The sequence below is a fragment of the Carassius gibelio genome, chromosome A10 (assembly GCF_023724105.1).
Source record: "Carassius gibelio isolate Cgi1373 ecotype wild population from Czech Republic chromosome A10, carGib1.2-hapl.c, whole genome shotgun sequence".
Lineage (NCBI taxonomy): Eukaryota > Metazoa > Chordata > Actinopteri > Cypriniformes > Cyprinidae > Carassius > Carassius gibelio.
Genome location: NC_068380.1, coordinates 8,419,890 through 8,442,006, shown reverse-complemented (window position 1 = coordinate 8,442,006; position 22,117 = coordinate 8,419,890). Strand labels below are relative to the sequence as shown.

The 22,117-nt window shown below is 38.1% G+C and overlaps 1 protein-coding gene across 3 annotated transcripts in view; it reads left to right on the top strand.

Moving 5' to 3' along the window:
* Nucleotides 1-22,117, top strand: part of LOC128021061 (stAR-related lipid transfer protein 13) — a 47,523-nt gene that overhangs the window by 9,133 nt on the left and 16,273 nt on the right. Inside the window, exon 1 of one of the 3 annotated variants that reach the window (XM_052607955.1) lies at nt 7,077-7,553. The exons of 1 other annotated variant lie outside the window; for it this stretch is intronic. In XM_052607955.1, the coding sequence (XP_052463915.1) occupies nt 7,430-7,553 (124 nt within the window). In that variant the 5' untranslated portion in view covers nt 7,077-7,429. Of the gene's footprint in view, nt 1-7,076; nt 7,554-15,788; nt 15,955-22,117 lie in introns of those variants that run through there. One more of the 3 variants, XM_052607957.1, reaches the window with a different exon arrangement.

Here is a 22,117-nt window from a genome sequence, read left to right as displayed (position 1 = left end):
CCTTGACAAATATGTGAAACTATATACACTTTTGCAAGCTGAGACTATAGCATCAAAGAGGTTTTCTTTATTCAAATAAATATCTTTATATTTTTTTGCTAAGTAAAACATAAGTGCTCTTAAAAGCATTTCATCACAGATTTCACATTCATATGGATTCCCTCAAATAATCTGCAGTCACCAGAGAAATTAATGCTCTTAGGAATTTTCTCTATGAATGTCACTGTCCTTAGAGGGAAATCTCCCTGTGCTTTTAGAAAATTCATAGATAATATACAGGCCCATAAAGCAAGTGCTGCAGATTTAAGCAAAATTAGAACATCTGTCATTCATATCCATCATTCTTTGTGATTGCATTTATTCACTAATATGAAAATTCTTGGCTGAAGCCAGTATTGAACAAAATGAAATACTGGGCCCAGGGCCGAAAACTGAACACAGTTTTTCCCCCCATGTATTTTGCCAGTTTTTTTCACCACTGCATAAATTAAATGTTTTGTCTGGCTTTTCAAAGAAAAAAAATAAACAATTAGAAAAATAAACATTTTAAAATATGTACCACTGAACATTTTTTAACATTCTAGCAGACATAATACCAACAAAGCACAATTTTACCTAAAAATTAATAAGTTAGTAAAATAACATTTTTTGGCCATCAGAACCCCTTCTTGAATCAGGCATGTTTTGTTTATTTTATTTTTTTTAATTTTTTTTTTACACCACAGCCTTGCTGAGCAGAAGAGACATCTTTTAAAAACTTGCTTTTAAAACATTACAGATCCCAATTTGAACACTATGTGTGTATGTTATAATAAACATATTAACAGAGCTGTTTGTATTTATTATTATCATTATTATTGTCTTACTTTTTATTTTTTCAAAACAGTAAAATTACAATACTAACATTTATGAATGTTGATGGAGTTCTTGCTTTTTCACAACTTTTATTTTGGCAGAAATGTGCAGGAAGACCTCAATGGTTCTTTTTGATGACAACAGCAGATTTATAAATCTGGGGAAGTTGTGGCCTAATGGTTGTGGGATTGAGTCTCGGCCCGGCAATACCATGACTGAGGTGCCCTTTGAGCAAGGCACTGAACCCACAACTGCTCCCCGGGCGCCACAGCATAAATGGCTGCCCACTGCTCCGGGTGTGTGTTCACTGCTGTGTGTGTTCACTGCTGTGTGTGTGCACTTTGGATGGGTTAAATGCAGTGCACAAATTCTGAGTATGGGTCACTATACTTGGCTGTGTGTCACATCACTTTCACTTTATAGCTGAGTCTCATTACGAATACATCGCACACCTTGTAAAGAATCATAAAAATGTGAGCAGCTGACGAGTGACACTGTTTCTCATGGCATGTAAGATATTTTATAACATAAATCTGTGTAAACACCAAGGTGTTACAATGTTTAGGAGGGATGCACACACTCGCAGAGAGAGACACACATTCACTAGTGTCAGGGATTACGTGTGTCTGTGTTCTGATTAGACACTGCCAGTCAGTACAGGACCTGATAGAACACAGAGTGATATTTCTAAGCTCTCTGGCACTTCAGGCATGTGTTCTCCTTGGAAATCTTTCTGAGGCTAATGTGAGGACAGGCAGCGGACATACAACCCTGTATGATTTAGCATTTTGATGTGTATAAATATAAATGTAAAAAAGTGCAACAGTGTTGCTGCATACATGCGTTAATCCTTGCACCAAATAGACCAAGTCCAATTGATGAATCCAAAAATGAATCTTGTGTGGTATTTAGATCTGATTTAAAAAATAAGGCTCAATAAAAAGGTTTGTGTGGGACGGCATGTTTTGCAGGCAGTAAAAAGGAAAGCTCTTGGCTCAGCAGTTAAAAGCGCATCACATTTAACCACACATTGGTGTTTCAGTAAGACGCTATAAGAGATTCTCTAGCGTAAAACTGTGGGATGTTTGTAATAACTGGAGAGCGTTTTGAGAGTCTCAGAGATTCCACTCCAGTAGGATGTCAATTTATGTTGTTTCTAAACAAAGATTGCTTAATTAGCCTGCTGTGCAAGTGTTGAGCACATTTAATTGGACTGCCAATTCAGCACTCTGAGCTTTGGCAGACAGCCTACTCTGTTCCTACAGCAAACCGCACACACAACCCTCAACCCTCCCATGGAATTATTGGCATCAGGGTGTGTTTTCCAGTCGACTGTGGCACTCATTCTTGCCCACTTGGGTGGCATTTAGATTCCCGGCCCCCAACTCCTGCATGGTCATTTGAGGGGTTTCAAACTCCTTAGAGTACTTCAGTTAACAGATCTGGCACCATTTATTCTGGATCTTTTAGTTTAATGTGTGTTATAGTGTTTATTATTATTATTAATAATAATAATATTATGTTTATTAGTTTACCATCATAACTCGAATCACCCTTTTTATACATTTTGTTTGTAATATAAAGGTTTTTATAATAGTTTTAAATATTTTGTTTATAATACATATAATCTAATTATATATATATATATATATATATATATATATATATATATAGTGCTGGGTATCAAGTTTGATACTTTTTATGCACAGACTAAACTGCTTTGATACCATCGAGTATCAAAAAATGTCTTGTCGTTTGGTACCAAATTTTGATACCACTGCGGTTAATCAAGGAAAAACACTAGGTGTGTTTGATTTGATGCGGTGTTGTGCAGATCAATCAGTGTTTGACATCAAAGTAGCGCAAATGCGATTTGAAAGCTTTCGATTGCAATCTAATGTGGGATATAATATTGTTGAAATATGTTATTTGTAGTCTTTTATATCAGGTTAATCACTTCACCTCCACTTGCTACACCGCTTTATGTCTTGCCAGATATCTGCAAGAGTTTACACTTCCAGAACACTCATCTGCCTTTTGCCCCATGCTGAGTGTTGTGTAGTTGATGCTGCATTTGTGGTTGTGGTCTGTACTAGGCTGTCTGTCTATTTATAGATTCAGTAAACCCTCCTTAGAAATGCAGTCATAGCTTAAACGTCCTCTTTACCTCATAGCTTAGTAAATGCTTAAATGGGAGTCTGTAATATTCTCTAATGGATTATGTGTATTGTGTGTAAGTATGCATGTGTGTGTGTGTGTGTGTTTGTGTGTTTTGGACATAAAAGAGCACTTTGTAGTGCACTGTACTGGGCTACACCATAAGAGGATGCTGTGGGATGACTTGGGCTGTGGGAATCCAACCATATATTATAAAAACAAGATCAATTTACCACCCACACACACACACACACACACACACACACACACACACACACACACATATATATATATATATATATATATATATATATATATATATATATATATATATATATATAAACTCATCTCTGATCTCTCTGGCCCATTCTGCATCTGTGAAATTCACCAATGAGATTTTTCAACGGGCCTGAGGGGCTTATTTAGGAGAAGGAGAGGGGTCATGATCCAGCAGGATGTTTTGTCCCTCTCAGTCTCAAGGGAAAGCAGTTGCTCTGGTTGGCCAACACAAACAGTGGGTTATGTTGGGTAGGAGACACTTCCTCAGTGTCCATTAGCCATTGTTTGGCCCCAGTCCATCCTCTTAGCTTTAGTAATCCTCACCTCCATGATAATAATCTTGTGCCATTATAAAGTACTTTAGGAACCAATTAAAACAACTCCAGGGATGAAAACAAAGTATTTGGTATGTTTATTTTGTGGAAGAGAGATCCGAAGATGGGACGCTGTGGGCAGGGCAGGACTCGACCGAGGCTCCAGACAGCTTCTGACCTATTTTACAAAGGCTTTGGCTCTCTGTAAAATGGTAACCAATGCTGAAGTGCTGCTGATGAAAATGATACCATTAGTGTTTGCAGCATAAGGAGTAATAATTAATACAACAGCCCTGTTTTTTTTTTTTTTTGTTATTTCTTTTTTTCAATGCTTTTTATTATTTCATATGCAAAGAATGTGTTTACATAGAAATCCCAAAGGCACGTCCACAAAAAAATTCTTGTTCTTTTTCAGGGTCACAGAGAGGGAGGAAATATAGATTTTTGTTGTTGTTGTTTCTTTATAAACATTAGAAGGCAAAGCCTTAATGGAAGAAAACAAAATAATAAAACTATTAAACTATGTCAGAATTTTACTTTTGAATTTCCTCTGAAGTTAAATCACCTCAAACAAGATATGTTGTCTTCTTTTTGCAAAACAGGCCAAATTTTTCATGATTTTCATCACCTCTCAGAAACTCAGATGAAGCAGGCCCCAGATTAAATCATTCCCCACAGAGAGAGCAGTTACAACCCCACAAATAAGGTCAATGAAAACAGCAGGGATGAGTCAGTTGTAGGATATTGGGCATGTTTGGGATTAGGGGAAATTCTGGGGACAAATTTTTTAGCTTGTTTTGTCCAAGAGATGTCTAAAAGATGTGATACATGGTTACAGAAGACAAAAGAAGAAGGAAATAAGAGTTGTATTTACTGGAAACTTGAAGGGGTTTTCCTTCTAAATCATGTTTTGACAGAGATGAGCCTTGATGTGCAGTGAAGCCCCTATACTGAAAGTTAGATTAGTGACTATGTCCATCTGACCTTGTCGCCCTGAATTCCTCCGTTGTCACTGAATGACCACAACCCTGTAATTATTTACCCAAACTGAAATACACACACATGCACAAAGATACTATTTTCGTGGGCCAAATCCAGTCAATAGGAATTCAATAGGAAATCCACAATTTCGTGGAGGGCAAAAGATTAGGTCATGCAGATTTTGTTTCGGTTGGTCACATGGATTCGCCTTGCTGACCAATAGAAAGATACTTGGTTTAAAAGTGTGCTCTCTGTGAACTGTGCTCTATTAACCACTACACTATTGTCAATGGAAAACTGACCTTTTGCTCCCTAAAATTTGTGACCCTTATAATGGGGTGCATTTCTTTCATTTTACATTTTTTTGTTTCAACTGTGATTTGTTGTTATGTCAATCTTTAAAACAAATTGGCTTCAACATTAAAGTTATATTATGTGTTCAAAAGTTCAAATGTGTAAAGTATGAGTATTCTGAAAGAAAAAAGGAGGGAAAAGGCCTTAGTCTTATCCAGATAAGGGTATAAAAACTGAGTTGTGCCATTCTTAAGTCCCTGATTCCTATTGATTCTGTGAACGTTTGTCTGTCCTAATTCTATCCCATTAAATGCCTGCTCTCAATGGCATGTTTGCTCACAAAAACAGGTCTGCTGTTGTGATTCGCTGCTCTCCGTAAGGCATTTGGGGGTTGATTTGAATGAAATATTTCTAGAACATTTTGCGCTACGTTCTTGCTATCGGGATGTTTTTAAGAAAATAGAACAAGATGCCAAAGACCAGTGACTCCCTCTAATGCTCTCTGAAATTAATATTTATAAGGGTCTCGTGAGGGCCCCGGTGACTCAATATGAATTCACTCTTACACACAGATGAGCAGTTAGCTGTATGATAACCACGCTAACATGGAGTAACGTCTGGGACCATGCATAGCTTACACATTCATACAACTTTGCTGTTTAATTTTTGCAGGCCATATAGAGGTACATAGTTTTTTGTTCTTTTTGTTTTGTTTTTTATTTCAATTTTCTGTACATCAAAATTTTATTTTCTTTAATATTTAACTATAAATTGTGACATTGTTTTCTTTGTTTATAATATCGTTGGTCACATGTTGAGGTCAAATTACCCTTCTTGTTTATGATCAATACAGCTTTTATTTATTTTCTTCATGGCCCCGTCCTTCTAAAGTGTGTAAAACATAAATCACCTCACTAAGATGTATATAGAAATGTTAAAAGTTCTAGATGAAGTTTGAGACCCTTTCAACACCAGACTTGCTCCAGCGCCACTGTTTACCGGGTAGAGTTACTCCAGCGTTTTATTTTGAGGTTTGAGTTGCAGTAACAATCTTTTCCTCTCAGTTTGTGTGTTGAGGAGGTTCAGGCTCTGTTACAGCAGCACTGTATCCGGTTTAACTGCGACCCACCTACTGTAGGATGGAAGTGTGGATCGGACTGACTGCTTTAACCCTGTGTTCATGGCTTTCCCTTTCTATTCACACCTCACACCAGTCATGTCACCCCTGTAACCTACTGACATAAATCTCCAACGCAAAACTTTGAGAGGGAGCTGAGCCAATGTAATGCCTGACACCCACAGACTGTGTGTGTGTGTGTGTGTGTGTGTGTGTGTGTGTGTGTGTGTGTGTGAAGGAGAATGTATATTTCAGGATTTCAGGTGCAAGACTCTTTTGCAAGTCACTATTTAAAGTTTATATTTCAATTTCTAATTCTATTTCTATTTTCATTTCAAATCTTTCTGTTCATCAAAGAATCCTGAAAACAACGTATCACTGTTTACACAAAAATATTCAGCACAGCTGTTTTCAACATTTATTATAATAAGAAAAGTTTCTAGAACAACAAATCAGAAGATAATGTGACACTGAAAACTAGAGTATTGGCTGCTGAAAATTCAGCCTTGACACAGGAATAAATTATATTTTAGGATATATTACAATAAAAAAATATATTTTACATGTTTAGATTTGTTCACAATATTTTACTGTTATTTTGATTAAATAAATGCAGCCTTGTGCAAAAGATAATTTTTGTTTTTGTTTTTTTACAATTTTTTTCACAAGTATTAGGTCAGGGCAAAGTTGCCACTGTCAGTTGTAACTGTTTGATTTTTGCGTGTCCAAAAAAAGTCTATAATAAGCCATTTACTGACCCTGTTTCCACTGTGACAACATTCCTCACTAAAGGTCAGCATATGTTTCCTGGCCGTTAATAGAGGAAATGTTAAATTTTCTTATTTCTATTGCTCTTTCTCTCGCTCTCTCTCTCTTTCTCTCTCTCTCTATCTGTAGCCAAGTTATTTGAAAAAAATAGGTCAGAAATTAACTACCCTGTGTGCGTGTATGTATGTGTGTTAAAAATCATGTTATTTGTCATGTACCCAATTTTTACGAAATCCCGATGTTAGAATTTCCTCTATCGAATTGGATCAGAGATAACGGGAGGAGAAAGAGAGAGAAAGAGAGAGAGAGAGAGAGAGAGCGTTTGCTGTAGTGAGGCGAGGGTACTATGCGGCTCTGCATTGCATTAGTGCTGGGAGTCCACACAGCTGTTCTCGCTGTCATATTGCGCTGATTAGAGACGCGGGAAAACCTCAGGGAGCATGAGACCCTTCCGAATGGATTCTGCGTCCGATCCAGCCTAGTTTCGGAGCGAAATATAAACACGTTTCGCTGTTCTCCTGCTGCAAAGTGACGTAGCGCCGCGTATGAGGTGGAGTGACGACAGCTGCGGCACCAGAGCGAGTCTGACCGACCGAGCGAGCGGCGGATAACGGTACTCTCAGAGGAAACCCGTGCGCGGTGCTGATATGTGTCACCGTTCACGATGACAACGAGCCGAAAGTCCAGCAAACTGCAGCTTCGGCGGTCAATCAGCGAGCAGCTGCGCGACTCCACCTCGAAAGCCTGGGATTTACTATGGAGAAACATACGAGAGAAGCGACTGGCAGGTCAGTGACAGGACACGAATGAACTTTTATGTAGGCTATATAACTTATATATATAAAAAGACAATGTATCGTCTATTTAATGATAAACCTACCTACTACCATGCGAGCCTAAGGAAGATATATTTTTTAGGTCATGGTCATTTTTTGTCCCTGTGACTGAAATGGATTTTAATAAACTGCCATGTGATGAATGCTTGTGCTGTCTATAAATAATTAAAATCAACTTTGACATTGCGCTCCGCCGGGTCTGTTGTGCGCGTGAAGCCGCAGTTGCGCTGTAATGTCATTAGCTGATGTCTGCTGCCTCTCAACTCGATTAAATGCGCTGCATTCCTCCACAGCAAAACTAAGCAGGACACTCGAACCATGTCACGTTTTTCACCTATTTCAAATACTCTTCACACTCTCAAAAGTAGTATGTTGTGGCGTATTATGTTTTTTTCAGTGTATTTCAGGAATTTCCTGTTTGTTCTCTTATCTTGATAGTAGCCTATAGTTGAATATGTTGGTAGTAAAATATACTTCTTAACAATTTTAACATTTGTATATATAGTAGCAGTAAAGTATAGTTTTCATACACGCTCAAAAACGAATTCTGTCTCGTTTTACACCTATGCTATTGCCCTCCAGAGTCTTTCATCAGTCTTTAAGATAGTTCTTTTTACCTGAGCTTCAAGTTAAACAGGGTATAATATAATAACAGTTTGTTCAGGAGGTTGGGTAACAGGTTAAAATACTGAAAATATAGCAAAATATGTCTGAAAAACAAGCTAAATTAAAACGGAACTTGATATCCAGCAACCATGCAGTTTTGTTGTATTAAAAAAAGAGCAGCTTTTGACATTAAAGAAGTCATCTGAGTTTTGAGTATCCTGAGGATAGATATATTGAGATAGTTTAACTCTTTGCAAGTTAAAAGCTAATTATCTATGAAAGATGCAACTTTTTCTTTATTTATAATAGTCATGCAGCATTTATAGGTACATAAAAAAAAAACGCATTTACTTTGTTCAAAACTCTGAGGGGGCATGCAAATAGTATATTTAAAGTATTTTACTGACCTATATTTAGCTTGACAATCTTTCTATGGATGCCACTGGGAATAATGTAATTCTAGAATTGAGTCCATTATAACATGAATGGCAGGGCTCTGCTTACTCCTTTGTGGCTTTAAGTGAGGAAATGACAGGAAAAGTTCATTTAAAAGCAATCTGGGCTCATTGAGTTCTGTACAGACACTCCTCTCTTTTCTTCAGCCCACTAACCTCATTCTTCTCTTTTTAACCCAGGGATTTATTTCTGCTCCTGCACTCAGAACTTTTATCCTTTAGGTAAACATGGCATATAAAGATGTATATATTAAAATCACAGTGTTTTATAGCTGTGTGGATTTTATAGATACTGAACTTGTCGACTCTCGTTACAGACAAAACATGTGGGATTACTTTAAGCGGTGTCTCCCCGATTTAGACCATGAACAACTCACCTCTAGTTGACCTGGGCTGGATTTAGCTCATCAGTGAATGCCCCCAATGAAACGTGTTTGTTGTCATGGATCAAGTTCATGTTTAGGTAATTTTGGCACAGCCCATATGTGGGTGTATTGGCTGGACTGGATTCTGTTTTGGTTTATGCAGCCTGAAGTCCTCAGCTGAACTGAGAGAATTATCTGTCTTTTTTTGACCAGCAGATGGCAGTCGTTGTCAGGTCTTTCTACACTTGTCCATGCATGGTTCAAATATTAAAGGAGGGAAAACCTACACATTGCTAGCATACAAAATAAAAGTGCAAGTTTTTTTCTTTGAGTTTTCACAGTTCAGTAGAAGTGTTTGGCCAGGTCTGGATGGTTTCGTTCTCCAAGCTCCACGTGATGCTTTTTCTTCTTAGTGTGGAGTTCACAAGAACAATGACTTTTTTGAGCCCTCAGCAATTTACAGAGGTCCTTAAAGATGGCTAAGACCCCTAATTTTCTTTTCATTCCAATACCAAGTTATATCATGGCCAATCACCCAAGACCAACCAAATGTGAGCCGTCCCAGTGGCCAAAAAATCTTGGGTTCTTGACTTCAACCTTAGTTTTGAGAACAGTTATCAAGCTTACTCCCACAATCTGTCAATTTTTATTTGAAATATTTAGCAGATGTCATTGAGATCTCTGAGGATATTGCTGTTATTTCTGCCAGCTGTAAAATATCTCTCCTTCCCACTGCAATTCACTTTTACGATTTTTTTAATAGCATATGGTATGTTGGATGGTGTTTTTTCCCCAGGTGCACCATTCTTTTATTTTTTTATTAATTTTTTTGGCTGATACATCCACTTACATACATACCCAGACTGTACTTGAGAAACACACTCTAAAATCACTCGGAAGCAGGTTTTTGGCTGATGTTCAGTTGCCTGCACAGTGCTTTCTATCTTCTCAACCCTATTGGCTCTTCTCGCAGTCACACGACCATTAAGTGGGTGTTGCAGATGAAAGTGTGCTCTCCGATCAGATCTGACTTCATGCATAGGTGTGTTTGGCTCTGTGTGTTTGTCAGTGTTCAGTGAGTATATGACGAAAGTAGAACGCTTTATAGTGTATTTCAGTACATGTTTGACTCTGTGTGTGAAAGTTAAGGGAGTGATACTGTAAGTTCGAGGAAGTGCTTTTTAGTGCCTCTGTACCTGTGGACAGTTGATAAGATGGACACAATGCTGACCGACCTCTCAGATGAGTCCATGGATAGCGAGTGTTTGGGAAGCATGACTCCAGTGACTCAAGATATATACCTCAGACTGGACAGCCACCACACTCGCTCTGGACTACGTCTAGCCCGGATCATTGCTAGGCAACAGCTGCTGAAGAAGATATCCCAAGGTATGATAAGTGCTTTGGGTAACAGTTTGGACTCACATTTCTTAGCCTCTACGTTATTATATATACTGTATATATCGGCAGTGCATTGCAAATTTGTAAAAAGATGTTTCTCTTAAAATTCATTAGGAGCAATACAATTAGAAGAACAGAATATAAAGTCATAAACTGAATTGAAGAACACAGCTCAGATAGTTTACATTTGGATAAATATGATTAAAATGTGAGTTCATGTTGAAATCTGTGACATTTTTTATTGCAAACTTTCGTATGTTACCAAATCTGGGGAAGTCGTGGCCTAGTGGTTAGAGAGTATGACTCCTAACCCTAAGGTTGTGGGTTTGAGTCTCAGGCCGGCATTACCACGTCTGAGGTGCCCTTGAGCAAGGCACCGAACCCCCAACTGTTCCCCGGGCACTGCAGCATAAATGGCTGCCCACTGCTTCGAGTGTGTGTGTGTTCACTGCTGTGTGTGTGCACTTTGGATGGGTTAAATGCATTGCATGAATTCTGACTGAGTATGGGTCACCATACTTGGCTGTATGTCACTTCACTTCAAATCTGAGCACTGTTTGAGTTCTCTTTGAGATTTATGATTATTAATTTTTTTAGGAGAAAAATCTGTATCAGAAAGTATCCCTTTTCTCTCCATTTATTGGGTTAACCCCACTGTTTTGCGTTCTTGGAGGTTTAGCTAGGTTTGTTTTGGTTTGTCTGAAGAAGTATATATATAAAAGTACAAACATGATTTGTTAAATATGTTTGAAGTAATACTACTGATATTTAGCTTTGCTTTTACAGTGACATGCTTTAGAGGTCAATAGAAATGCAGTGTGTGGCAGCTTTGGTTGGAATCTGCTCATGCACACATGCACTTTCTCTCTCTGTTTCAAGGCAGCAGGAATGTTTGGACTGCATGCTGGTTATTCTGTCATTCGGCTCGTGGAGGTCTGGACGGCTGGAGATCTCTTTTGAAATTACACACATTACACTTGTCCAGTCATGACTATGGCATGTGGACGCAAATCATGCTGAAGGATACAGTATATTCACCTCTATCTGTGGAAACAAGATTATTTATTTAAAAATGATATCCCACACTTAAGATAGTTTGACCCCACTGCACTGAGGCTACTGGGAGTTTTTGCATTAATTTGACATTCATTTAATTTCTTAAATGGTGAGACCCAAAAATGCTGGAATTTAAATTCTTAGGAGGTAGATTCTCTCTGACTTTGTCCTAAATCTTAGCCCGTTCTTCTTCTACCTGACTGCAGACTAAGTGTTAGCAGCTGTACCAAGTCTGAGTCCAAGAATACCCCATTCCATCAAAAACTGGGCCTTGTGCCTGTCATCAGCAGCACTTTAATAAAGCAGGTCTGCCACTCTGAAATGGTTTGAGCTAAATGTGGACTGAAGGCAGTGCCATAATAAGACTGAAATATGAGCATCTTAATTTGAGTCAACTTAATTGTGTCTTGCATTTTCTTCAGTGCATCACAAATATGTTTTTGAAGGGGTCTTTCGTCAGGGAGAGGATCATTTCAATTCTCATTAACAAGCTCTCTATTTGATTTGAATCATATTTACAAGCTCTCGATTTAAATTCATTTGAATTTGAATCACAAGCCCTTGATATTATTCCACTTGACAAGCTTTCAATTTGATTTGATTTCACTTCACAAGCTCTCTATTTGAACTGATTTCAATTCAAGTGCTGTCTATTTGATTTGAATCTGATATGTTTCCGGTTACTAATTGACTCTCTATTCTTATTCACCAGCTATCAATTTGATTTGATTTGGGTATAATTTAGTTAGAATGCTACATTTGTTATCTTTACTTATGCGATAAAATATACAGAGAAGTGTTTCAGACTGATTCGAATATTTTTGAAGTATTCATTAAAAGAACCAGCTCAAAAGAGTCGTTCGTTTTTAATTCATCATTTAATTTGTGGTTTGCTGCTGTGACAGTTATGTACAAGTCTTTACTTTCATATTATTTTTTTATCAGAAAGAAAAATACTTTTCACTTAAAAGCAGTCTTCACCCACGTACAGCATACCAGATTCCTGACTGCACATAGGAAATCTGCTAAATACATAATGAAATTTTACATCTATTAATTAATTAAATTAATTAATTAATTTAATTTATGCATTTAGCAGACGCTTTTATCCAAAGCAACTTACAGTACATTCAGGCTATCAGTTTTTACCTATCGTGTTCCCGGGGAAATCAAACCACCAACATTGCGCTTGTTTAGCAAAGCTTTACCACTTGAGCTACCGGAGCACTTTTATTATTTGTTTAAATTATTTTATTATTTACAGTTATTATTCCACAATAGATATTTGCCTCATTTGTTGACAGTAAAAAATACTAGCAAATATTGAAAATGAATTATATATATGTGTGTGTGTGTGTGTTTAATGTGGGTCATGATCAATTCCCTTATCTAACTCTTGTTTCAGGGCGGATTCCTGGATGCTGAATATGTACGTTTGTCATATCATGAGCTGCTGTGGCATGTGTGTGGTTGCTCAACAGCAGTCAGAGTGGTAGGGTTGGGCTTCAGTCGGCCAGTGATTCAGTTCAGCCAACAGTCATCTCCTGTCCATATTCATCAAAACAATGGCACAATAAAGGCGGGAGCTATCTGCGTTATTTTTTTGGAATAGCATACAATGGTCGAGAGAGTTGTGGTAGTTTGATCTAAATTTGAATGGAATTTCCTGAAGGTATTGCAATAATTTGGAAGGCAGCATATTGTAATAGGATGGAGAAGGAGAAGACTGTCAGAAGAATGGGTTTCAGAGAAATGTACCCATGCTATTATGACATCATCGGACTGTACAACATTATCATATAAGATATAACATTTACCATATAAATTGGGGGAAGTCGTGGCCTAATGGTTAGAGAGTTGGACTCCCAATCGCAAGGTTGTGAGTTCGAGTCCTGGGCCGGCAGGAATTGTGGGTGGGGGGAGTGCATGTACAGTTCTCTCTCCACTTTCAATACCACGACTTAGGTGGCCTTGAGCAAGGCATCGAACCCCAACTGCTCCCCGGTCGCCGCAGCATAAATGGCTGCCCACTGCTCCGGGTGTGTGTTCACAGTGTGTGTGTGTGTGTGTGTTCACTGCTCTGTGTGTGTGCACTTCGGATGGGTTAAATGCAGAGCACAAATTCTGAGACTGGGTCACTATACTTGGCTGAATGTCACGTCACTTTCACTTTTTTTTTTTTCACAAAGGCGATTTTAAAACTTGAATCATACATTTCTTAAAGTGTGTATTTTATAAAGCAAAGTCAGAATGAAAACTGTGACAAGTGGTTTGGATTGAGTTTATAGCAGGATAGTGTGTAGAAAACAGTATGTAAGGGATGTCAATGCAGTGCATGCTTCACAAGCTCTAGAAAGATGGGAAAATAAATACAGCACTTCTGCAGATTCAGTAAATTGTGTAATTGAAGAACCGAGACATAATCAAACACTATTGTGGTTCTACCCTCTCACTGCATTTTTTCCAAATGTACACCTTTGTACCTTATTTACCTCTAAAAAGTACATATTTGAAAGGGTACTGCCCCAGTGACAGCATTTGTAGCGTTTTTACTGAGAGTATGTGTACAATTTTTGACCTAGACAAGTGTGTGTTTCTTAATTAACACTTGCATTAATGATATTTGTACGATATTGTAATACGACATGTGTTACTAAGCCATTCAGTTTAATTCTTGTTTGAGATAGTTACAGTGGGCTGTCACATTGTTCTCTCTTGCTTTTGGTTGCCCTCTGGTGCTTAAAGGTACAGTGTGTAATAGTGATACATGAGTTTTTTTTTTTTTTATTATTATTATTTGGCCCGCCCCAGCCCAGACATATCAGACAATTTTTGGCTGAGATACAACTATTTGCAAATCTGGAATATGAGGGTGCAAAAAAATCTAAATAATGACAAAATCATCTTTAAAGTTGTCCAAATTAATTCTTAGCCATGTTTATTTTGATATTCTTACAGTAGGAAATTTACAAGATATCTTCATGGAACATGATCTTTACTAAATATCCTAATGATTTTTGGCATAAAAGAAAAATCAATAATTTTGACCCATACAATGTTTATTTGGCTAAAAATATACCCCAGAGACTGGGTTTGTGATCCAGGGTCACATATAATAATTACAGCATGGCATCTCCATAGTAACATAATTTTAACAGATTTTGCATCCCTCACAATTTTTTTACAAATGCATAATATCTATCAACTGAAATTTTAGCAGTTGTCCAATAAAAAGTAGCCTGCTGTTTAATAGATTGTTATTCTTTCAGTTCTTACTGCTGATTATCACATGCCATATGATTCCTGCATTCCTCTGTCTGCCACTGCTGTTTTTCTTCCCATCACACACACACAGATACACACAGCCTCACACGTGTAGCCTCGTCGTGTTCCCAGAAGGGAATGTGTGAGGACTCTGGGGAGTGTGCCCAGAGCCACTTAGCCCACACTTGACCCTCTGATCTCTCTCTCTCTCTCTGTCTCTCTCCCTCTCTCTCTTGTTTTTCTTTTGTGAACCATTCTTGTTATTTCTCCTCCTATCGTTTCACCGCTCGACTGCACAAGAAACTGAGAAAAAGACAATAACAGACTATAACAGTTCTTAAAAGCAGTTTTTTTCAAACCTTTTGATCCTCAAATATGATCATACCCTTGTGAAAGAATCCCTAAAATATAAAGGCAGCTGTATATTTTTATGTTCATTTATAATGTGTGAGACGTATTAAGTTTGGTATTGTAAAGATACAAACATTTTTTTAAATAAAGTTGTGATGAAACAAGTAGCAACAGATCATAAATTAAGTACATTATTATTTCACGCTGACTAAATTTATATTGTCATTTGTACAGTACTTAAGTCAAAATGAATTATTAAAATTTTTCAATGTCTTGTATATCATTTTTAAATATTGGAAACTCCTGTTTTATAGTCAACATGATACATGTTGTTGAGCCATGTTATATTATTGGATAGTTTCAGAAATGTATTACATTATGATTTGATTTTTACACTATAATAAGTATTATAGAGGGAGGGAGAGAGAGGGAGATTTGTTCTAGCACTCTACCAAATCTTGTCAATGTGTGGGAACAGGCGTTCTGACAGGTTGCATCTCCAGCTGCGGGTGTGTGTGCATATGATAGATGGTGCCCTGAAGGTAGCAGCACATTTTCATTTTCTCACATGCTCACGGATGAGGAGGGGGACGGGGGGGCTGAAGACTGTACATACTCCAGCTGTTCAGAGGACGGGAGGGGAGGGCGGAAGAGGGACTGGCACATACAGTAAGCGTTACAGTCAGAAGCTGAAGTGTAGAGAAAGAGAAACATACAGCTGAAGTCGGTGGCAGAGGAGCGCTCTGGAACGGGCTCTTCTAAAAGACGGATAAATCATGCTGAATGTTTGATGGGGAAACTCCACTATGGTTTAAGATCTTACCTATAACCACAGCTGTCTACCGATGCCTAGAGGTACCAGAATCTGTATCTTCAAATTATTTTGAAGCAAAATTGGCACATTTTTGAACTTTTAAAGCATGTAATTTGGTCATTTTAAAAAGCTAAGTCAAGTAAAAAAATATATATATTTTTCTTCTAACAGCCAGTCATAATAAACTAAGATAAACATTTTTCTTTTGCATAGTTGTTGTTGTTTTACTCTGCTTTACTGTTCATGTCTTTTTTGAAGAAGAAGAAGAAGAAATCATGTTTTATGCTTTATGCATTGACTTTGTCTCTGATGTTTCACCTAAAATCACTTGGGTTTTATCCCGAGAGCAAAATCTGATACTTAAGCAAAAGTATCCATTTGCTCACCATCTGAACTCATTGCTGCTTAGGAGAAAAAAGTAAGATGTTTAAGGGCTTCCTTTGTGGTTTTTCTTTCTTATGACTAAGTTTGAGAATGGAGGACATGGACCATACTGAAGGAATTTCAGGGTCATGTTTAGTTAAACAAGAAACTTCCTTATGATCCCAGTGGATGGATGCTAAATAACTTTAGCATGTGTGGGAAAATGGCACTGGTCCATAATTATTTTTTGTGTGTGTTTGTGTGTGTGCGTGTGTGTGTGTATTAAATATGCATGCTCGGATGAGCAATACAGGAACTGTCTGGAGAAAACCCATGGGATAGGTGTATGTGTGTGTGTGGTTTTGGTAGAAATAGACGAGATGAAGAATAGACAGAGGCTAAATGCTTGTGGGATAGTGTGCATTACATAGCTCAAAAAATATCATAGTTTTACTGCCTTGGTGGTCTAAAGGGTCGAGTTCACACTGTTCAAAACACACACTCATAGACACCAAAGCATACTGTAGATATGCAAACACAACTAGCTGCTCATTGACACAATTATTAGTTTACAAAGAGTAGTAGCTTTAGTTTTATTAAATCATTTTTTCAATATTGAGTGTTTTTTAATATCATGAATGCATAATTAAGGAATTGCCTTCATCAAATAACTGAAATAAAATGTGTTGTAATTTGGGTTGACTGTAAATTAAATGGCACTAGAGCTATTGATTTAACTCTGTCTGGTGTGGACTATGATTGAACATTTCTACTATGAATCCATGAAATGTTTGTTAGTGTGAGATTAAATAAGTGTTTTTCCATAGGCAGTCTGGACTGATATCTGTGCTGTTGAGGTATGAGTATCTCAGAGCTCTTAAGAGCACAGCATGACTGCTCAGCTAACACATGGCCTAATGGGGTGGCTGTCAAACATGTATGATTCAGATACAGCTTTGAATGTGCCGTAATACTCCCATTCATGATACCAGAACAAAGCTGAACAGTATCACAAAGATTGAGATTATGCATACTCTGTATGGTCTTAATATGTGTGTTTGAGCATTTAGGTTAAGGCAAGACACTACAAGCATATCATGTCATCCTTCAGACCAGTGGGAAAAAATCACGATTAATCGCACACTTCATAAAATTAAGCATGGACCATTTATCTTATTCAAATGTTTATTTTGTAATTATTTGCAATATCCAGCAGTAAACCAAAAGATTGAAGGCTAATTCTCAAAAATCTGTATTTTCTAGGAGTTTTTTCTACATAAATTTAGATGTCTTTCCGAAAAAGGACAATTGGAACTCCAAAAGGACACCTTAAAACCATGAAAACCTTAAAACTTAAAAATGATATAAAGACCCCATATAAGCACATATGAAATAAAAATCTGAATTTTTTTAGTATGTGTACAGTGCAACAGCAAAGAGCTTTTTTACATTTTAGAGAAGCCAAGTTGCGATACTTAACAGTACCACACGGAGACGTGAAAAAAAACTAAACCAACCACCTGCTGACTGCATAAATCTACAATGGTACCATGGATCCATTTGGTATAACTAAACACAGCAACATAAACATGACAAATCAAACATTATTGTGAATGAATGTGTGAAAACAACGTGAATGCTCACGCTCTTCAGAAACAATCACTGATTATGACCAAGCATGTGTTTTAAAGTGTTTTAAACAAACTGAAATGAATAATTGACTGAAAATGCAATGCCAGTGTAATCACTAATCAGCTTGGTTTCGTTTATATTTAGCGCTGTTTTGGACGGATTGTTTGAATGCATATTAATACGTCACAAGTTAACATATTTGCATAATGCCCACCTACCTTCTGCATGGACGTCCAGTGAAAACTTGGACCCCCCTCCACAAATGCTGTAGTTCAATGTGGGATTCGAAAACCGGTTGTCTTTGAAAGATAAGTCAGTGCCCAGTTTGTTTGGAATTGTCTGCTCCTCCGAATCATAAACTGTAAGTGTGATTTATAATTGTTGCATAAATGTTCGGTCGATTGTGTTAAATATGTGGTTTTGTGTGTTGTTTATAAACTCAGTGCAGCTTTAGGTTTCCAGCTAACTCACGTTATAGTTCTGCTAATCAGCTGTGGCCCACTATTGTCTAGAAATGTGTTGATTAATATAGAATATTTGTTGTTCTTATTACTTGGAGTCGTGTTGATTTACAAAGTTACAAACTGCAGTGTTTTCTCAGTACTCCATGTCTGTGCTTGGTTAATGCATATACCATTATTGTTTGGGTCTTTACTACCAAGATGTGGGCCCAGTTCAATAACATAAGTGTAAAGGGGTGCATAATAAAATGAAAGTGTTTTTTGACCTTGCATGTATGTAAACCAGGTTGTTTTGGACTCCTAAAACCAAATTATAAACCTATCAAAAAGGGGTTCTTTAATAACTTTTTCAATACAGAATTAAGATTCATTATGCTTCAAGTTTCTACCTTTTCACTTTCAGTACAAGAAAACAACATGTGGTTTTGCAGCATAGTTTCTCAGTTACTCTAAAAAGAAAACGCACAGGAAATGTTCTCATTGTTTCCTCTGAGTCTCCCTTTTTGACTTTAACTTTGAAGCAGGAATTGAATCAGAAATAAAAGAGCAAGTGGAGGAAGAAGGAAAAAACAGAAGAATGGCTTTGTGGGCTGAGGTGACGTCTAAGGACACAGGACCTGTGCTGTTATATAATCAGAGGTCTTGCCTGCTCAATCAAAACAAGAATGCCTTTGACTGTGTCCCGCGCCCCGTGGCATCCAGGCTCTGCGTGGCATCCGTGCCTGCTGCTCTCTCTCATGGCGCACTGCCTGTTGTCACGTCGAAGTGATCAGGAATGCCTGGGTCACGAGGGGCCGCGTGTCCTGACTGCTGGGATTAGATGCCATAGTAGCATAACACTATGCAGAGGGGATGGCTGTGTGTTTGTTTGTGTGACATTTTTTATCAGCAGCTTTCTTAGGTTGTTTGTGTTGAGTGTCTGACTTTGGCTGACTCGTGTTCTGCATGCTGCTTTGCTTTAGGTTGTGTTGAAGTTTATTGTTTTGGGGACCTTTTGTGTTGGTTTATTCCTTTGGTTGTTGGTGGGGGAGATTAGTTATTAGTGGAATGTGTTAATTAAACTCGTGACTTCACAGCAGTTTTTTATTCCCATGCCTTGGACTCAGGCCTACCCAGAATCCCCTCTGAGCTTTAGAAGGTCCCAGAGTCTCTTTAATGTTTTGCAAAACAAGCCCAGTGGTTGGGCTTCATTTGACCACTTCATTAGAAGTCTTTGTTACTACTGATCTGAGAACAGTGCCGTTTTTTGTTTTTTTTTGTTTTTTGGTAATATTGAAAGTGAGCAAGAAGGTGAGGCTAACCAGTGGTAAATATTTACATAAAAGTGTCATGTTTTGGGGGGTTTACCAATAATTTATGTTAAGAGACTACAGTATATTCAAAACGTGAGATTGTGTAGCTTGTCAGTGATCTACGGCTCTGTCTATTAAATGGCACTCCATTTGAAAGCAGGTGATTGCGATTTAGCTCTAATCACGGAACCGGATTTACTGACTAGGTGTGCATGATCATATCGTTAGATATATCTCCCAGCCCTATGTTAATATATTTTAAAATGTAATTTATTCTAGTGATAGCAAAGCTGGATTTTTATCAGTCATTATTCCAGTCTTCAGTTTCACATGATCTTTCAGAAATCTCAGGCTTCTGGAGGGAATGTAGACGTATAGGAGAGTGCAGAGCCCATGGCTGTTCTGTAGGCAAGCACCTATGATTTGAACTTGATGCAAGCCTCGACTGGAAGCCAGTGCAGAGAGATGAGAGCCTGGACGAGAAGCTGTGTTGCATGTTCTGTTAGGAAGGGTTTGATCTTCCTGATATTGTGTTGAGTAAACCTGCATTAAAGTGCTGTTTTTGCAGTGTGATCTATAAAGGTCAGCTGATAAAGCCATCATAAACCGGGATGTCGGTCTGGCAGTCTGAGATCCTTGCTATTTTTTGATGTCAACTGAAAATGAAAAATATTTTTTGGAGACACAAGAAATAATATTTTGATTTAAGATGCCATTTTTCAATAGTGTTTGTTCTAAATATTACAAGGGACATGTATCAAAAAGGTCATTTTGACTTCATGTTGACTTGATATAATTTACATTAATATATGCAATATGGGATAATCATGATTCACTTTGTTTTTCCAAGTAGATGTTTAAGACCATCACAAATGCACATGAATCTCATGTAATGTCAATATTATATGCATGCTAATTCCTGTAATTACACACAATTACACTTTAAATTCGCTTGCATGGACCTGTCATTTGATAATCGACTCCTTGTGTGATTTAAAAGCCCAAAGCTTTATTTAACTCTGTCATTGAAATAAACAAACAAACCATTAAAACAGAACAAACATCCACAGTGGTGACATTGGGGGGACTTTTCCTACCCGTCACAGCATGCTTGGCTGCCCCCACTGAGTGTTGTTTCTTGATAGCAGTGTTTGCACTGTAAAAAAGCCCCATCGTGTCTTTCTCTAATTGCTTCCATGTGTGAGTATGATTCTGATGGCTAAACATGTTGAACTAGTTTTGAACCCCCTGTTTTTTGGTGGTAAGGTAACATACAAGGGATCTTATGTGTAACTTTCATTAGAGATGCTTTAAATGGTCAAGATGCAATTTTTCTACACCTATATTGTAAGTTACTTAATAGTAGTTGTTGTGTTACTATACGTGGACATTCATATGTTAATGTGCTCAAGGTTGTGACGTCATTTGTAAAACAGCTCATTCAGAAAACAGTACAGTTATGAGCTAAGCGTTTTGATATTTAGCACGTTTACATAGTATTTCCTGTTCATAGAGCAAGAACAGTCTTGTTTTCCATGATGTGTACTTCAGGGGAGCAGAGGAATTGACATTTATATGACACATGAGTGTGCTGTGAAGGGAATTCGTGTCTCTCGGACTTGGACTGGGTGTTTGTCAGTGGTATTATTGTAAATCAGTAATTCATACCCCTCAGGGGAGAGCTAATCACTGGGGATTGTGCCGTTGTCCAAAGTGTGAGGAATTTCTGTCCTGTTGCCAGGGATGGGCCAAACTGACAATGTCACATCGGAAACAAAAAGAATAAAAAACACCAAAGAGGGATTTAGGCATCAACATATTGTATTTGCCACAGTGTCTGGGTTGTGTTCCCTGGGTGTCAACTAGGTGTCCTCTGTTCCCACGGTGTCTGTCATCTTATCACTTCCTGTTCCGTTATTTGGTCACCTTCCTCCTTGTTTAGTTAATTGATTGTTCCCCACCTGTCTCCAGTTTCCCCATTATCCTTCTGTGTATATATACCTGGTCTGTCTGAGTCTTTGTCACGGAGTCCTTGTCGTATGTATGATACTTTCCAGAGTCTGCTCTTCCCGTGTGTTTTTGTTTGTTTTTTGTTTTTGGATTTTCTGGTTTTGACCCTGCCTGGACTGTTTACTCTTTTGGATTGCTCCTCAATAAACCTTTTTACCTGCATTTGGATCTCTCCCGTGATTCTTGTATCACCGTACGTGACAGAAGGACTCCGTCATGCAGAGATCCAGCGGTATGTCGGTTAACGCTTCTTCCCCAGCCACCGAGCGGGAGAGAAGCGATCGCTTTGAGGGAACCCGCCTGGTCATATTTCGCAGGACCATGGGAGGTTGCCGAGGAGGAGGTGGGAGAGAGGAAGCTCAGCATCGTTCTCCACCATGGCCCCCCTTCGACTCGGGGCTCACGTGGGAGGGACCAGAGCTGCCGTCTCACCAGGGCAGAAGGGG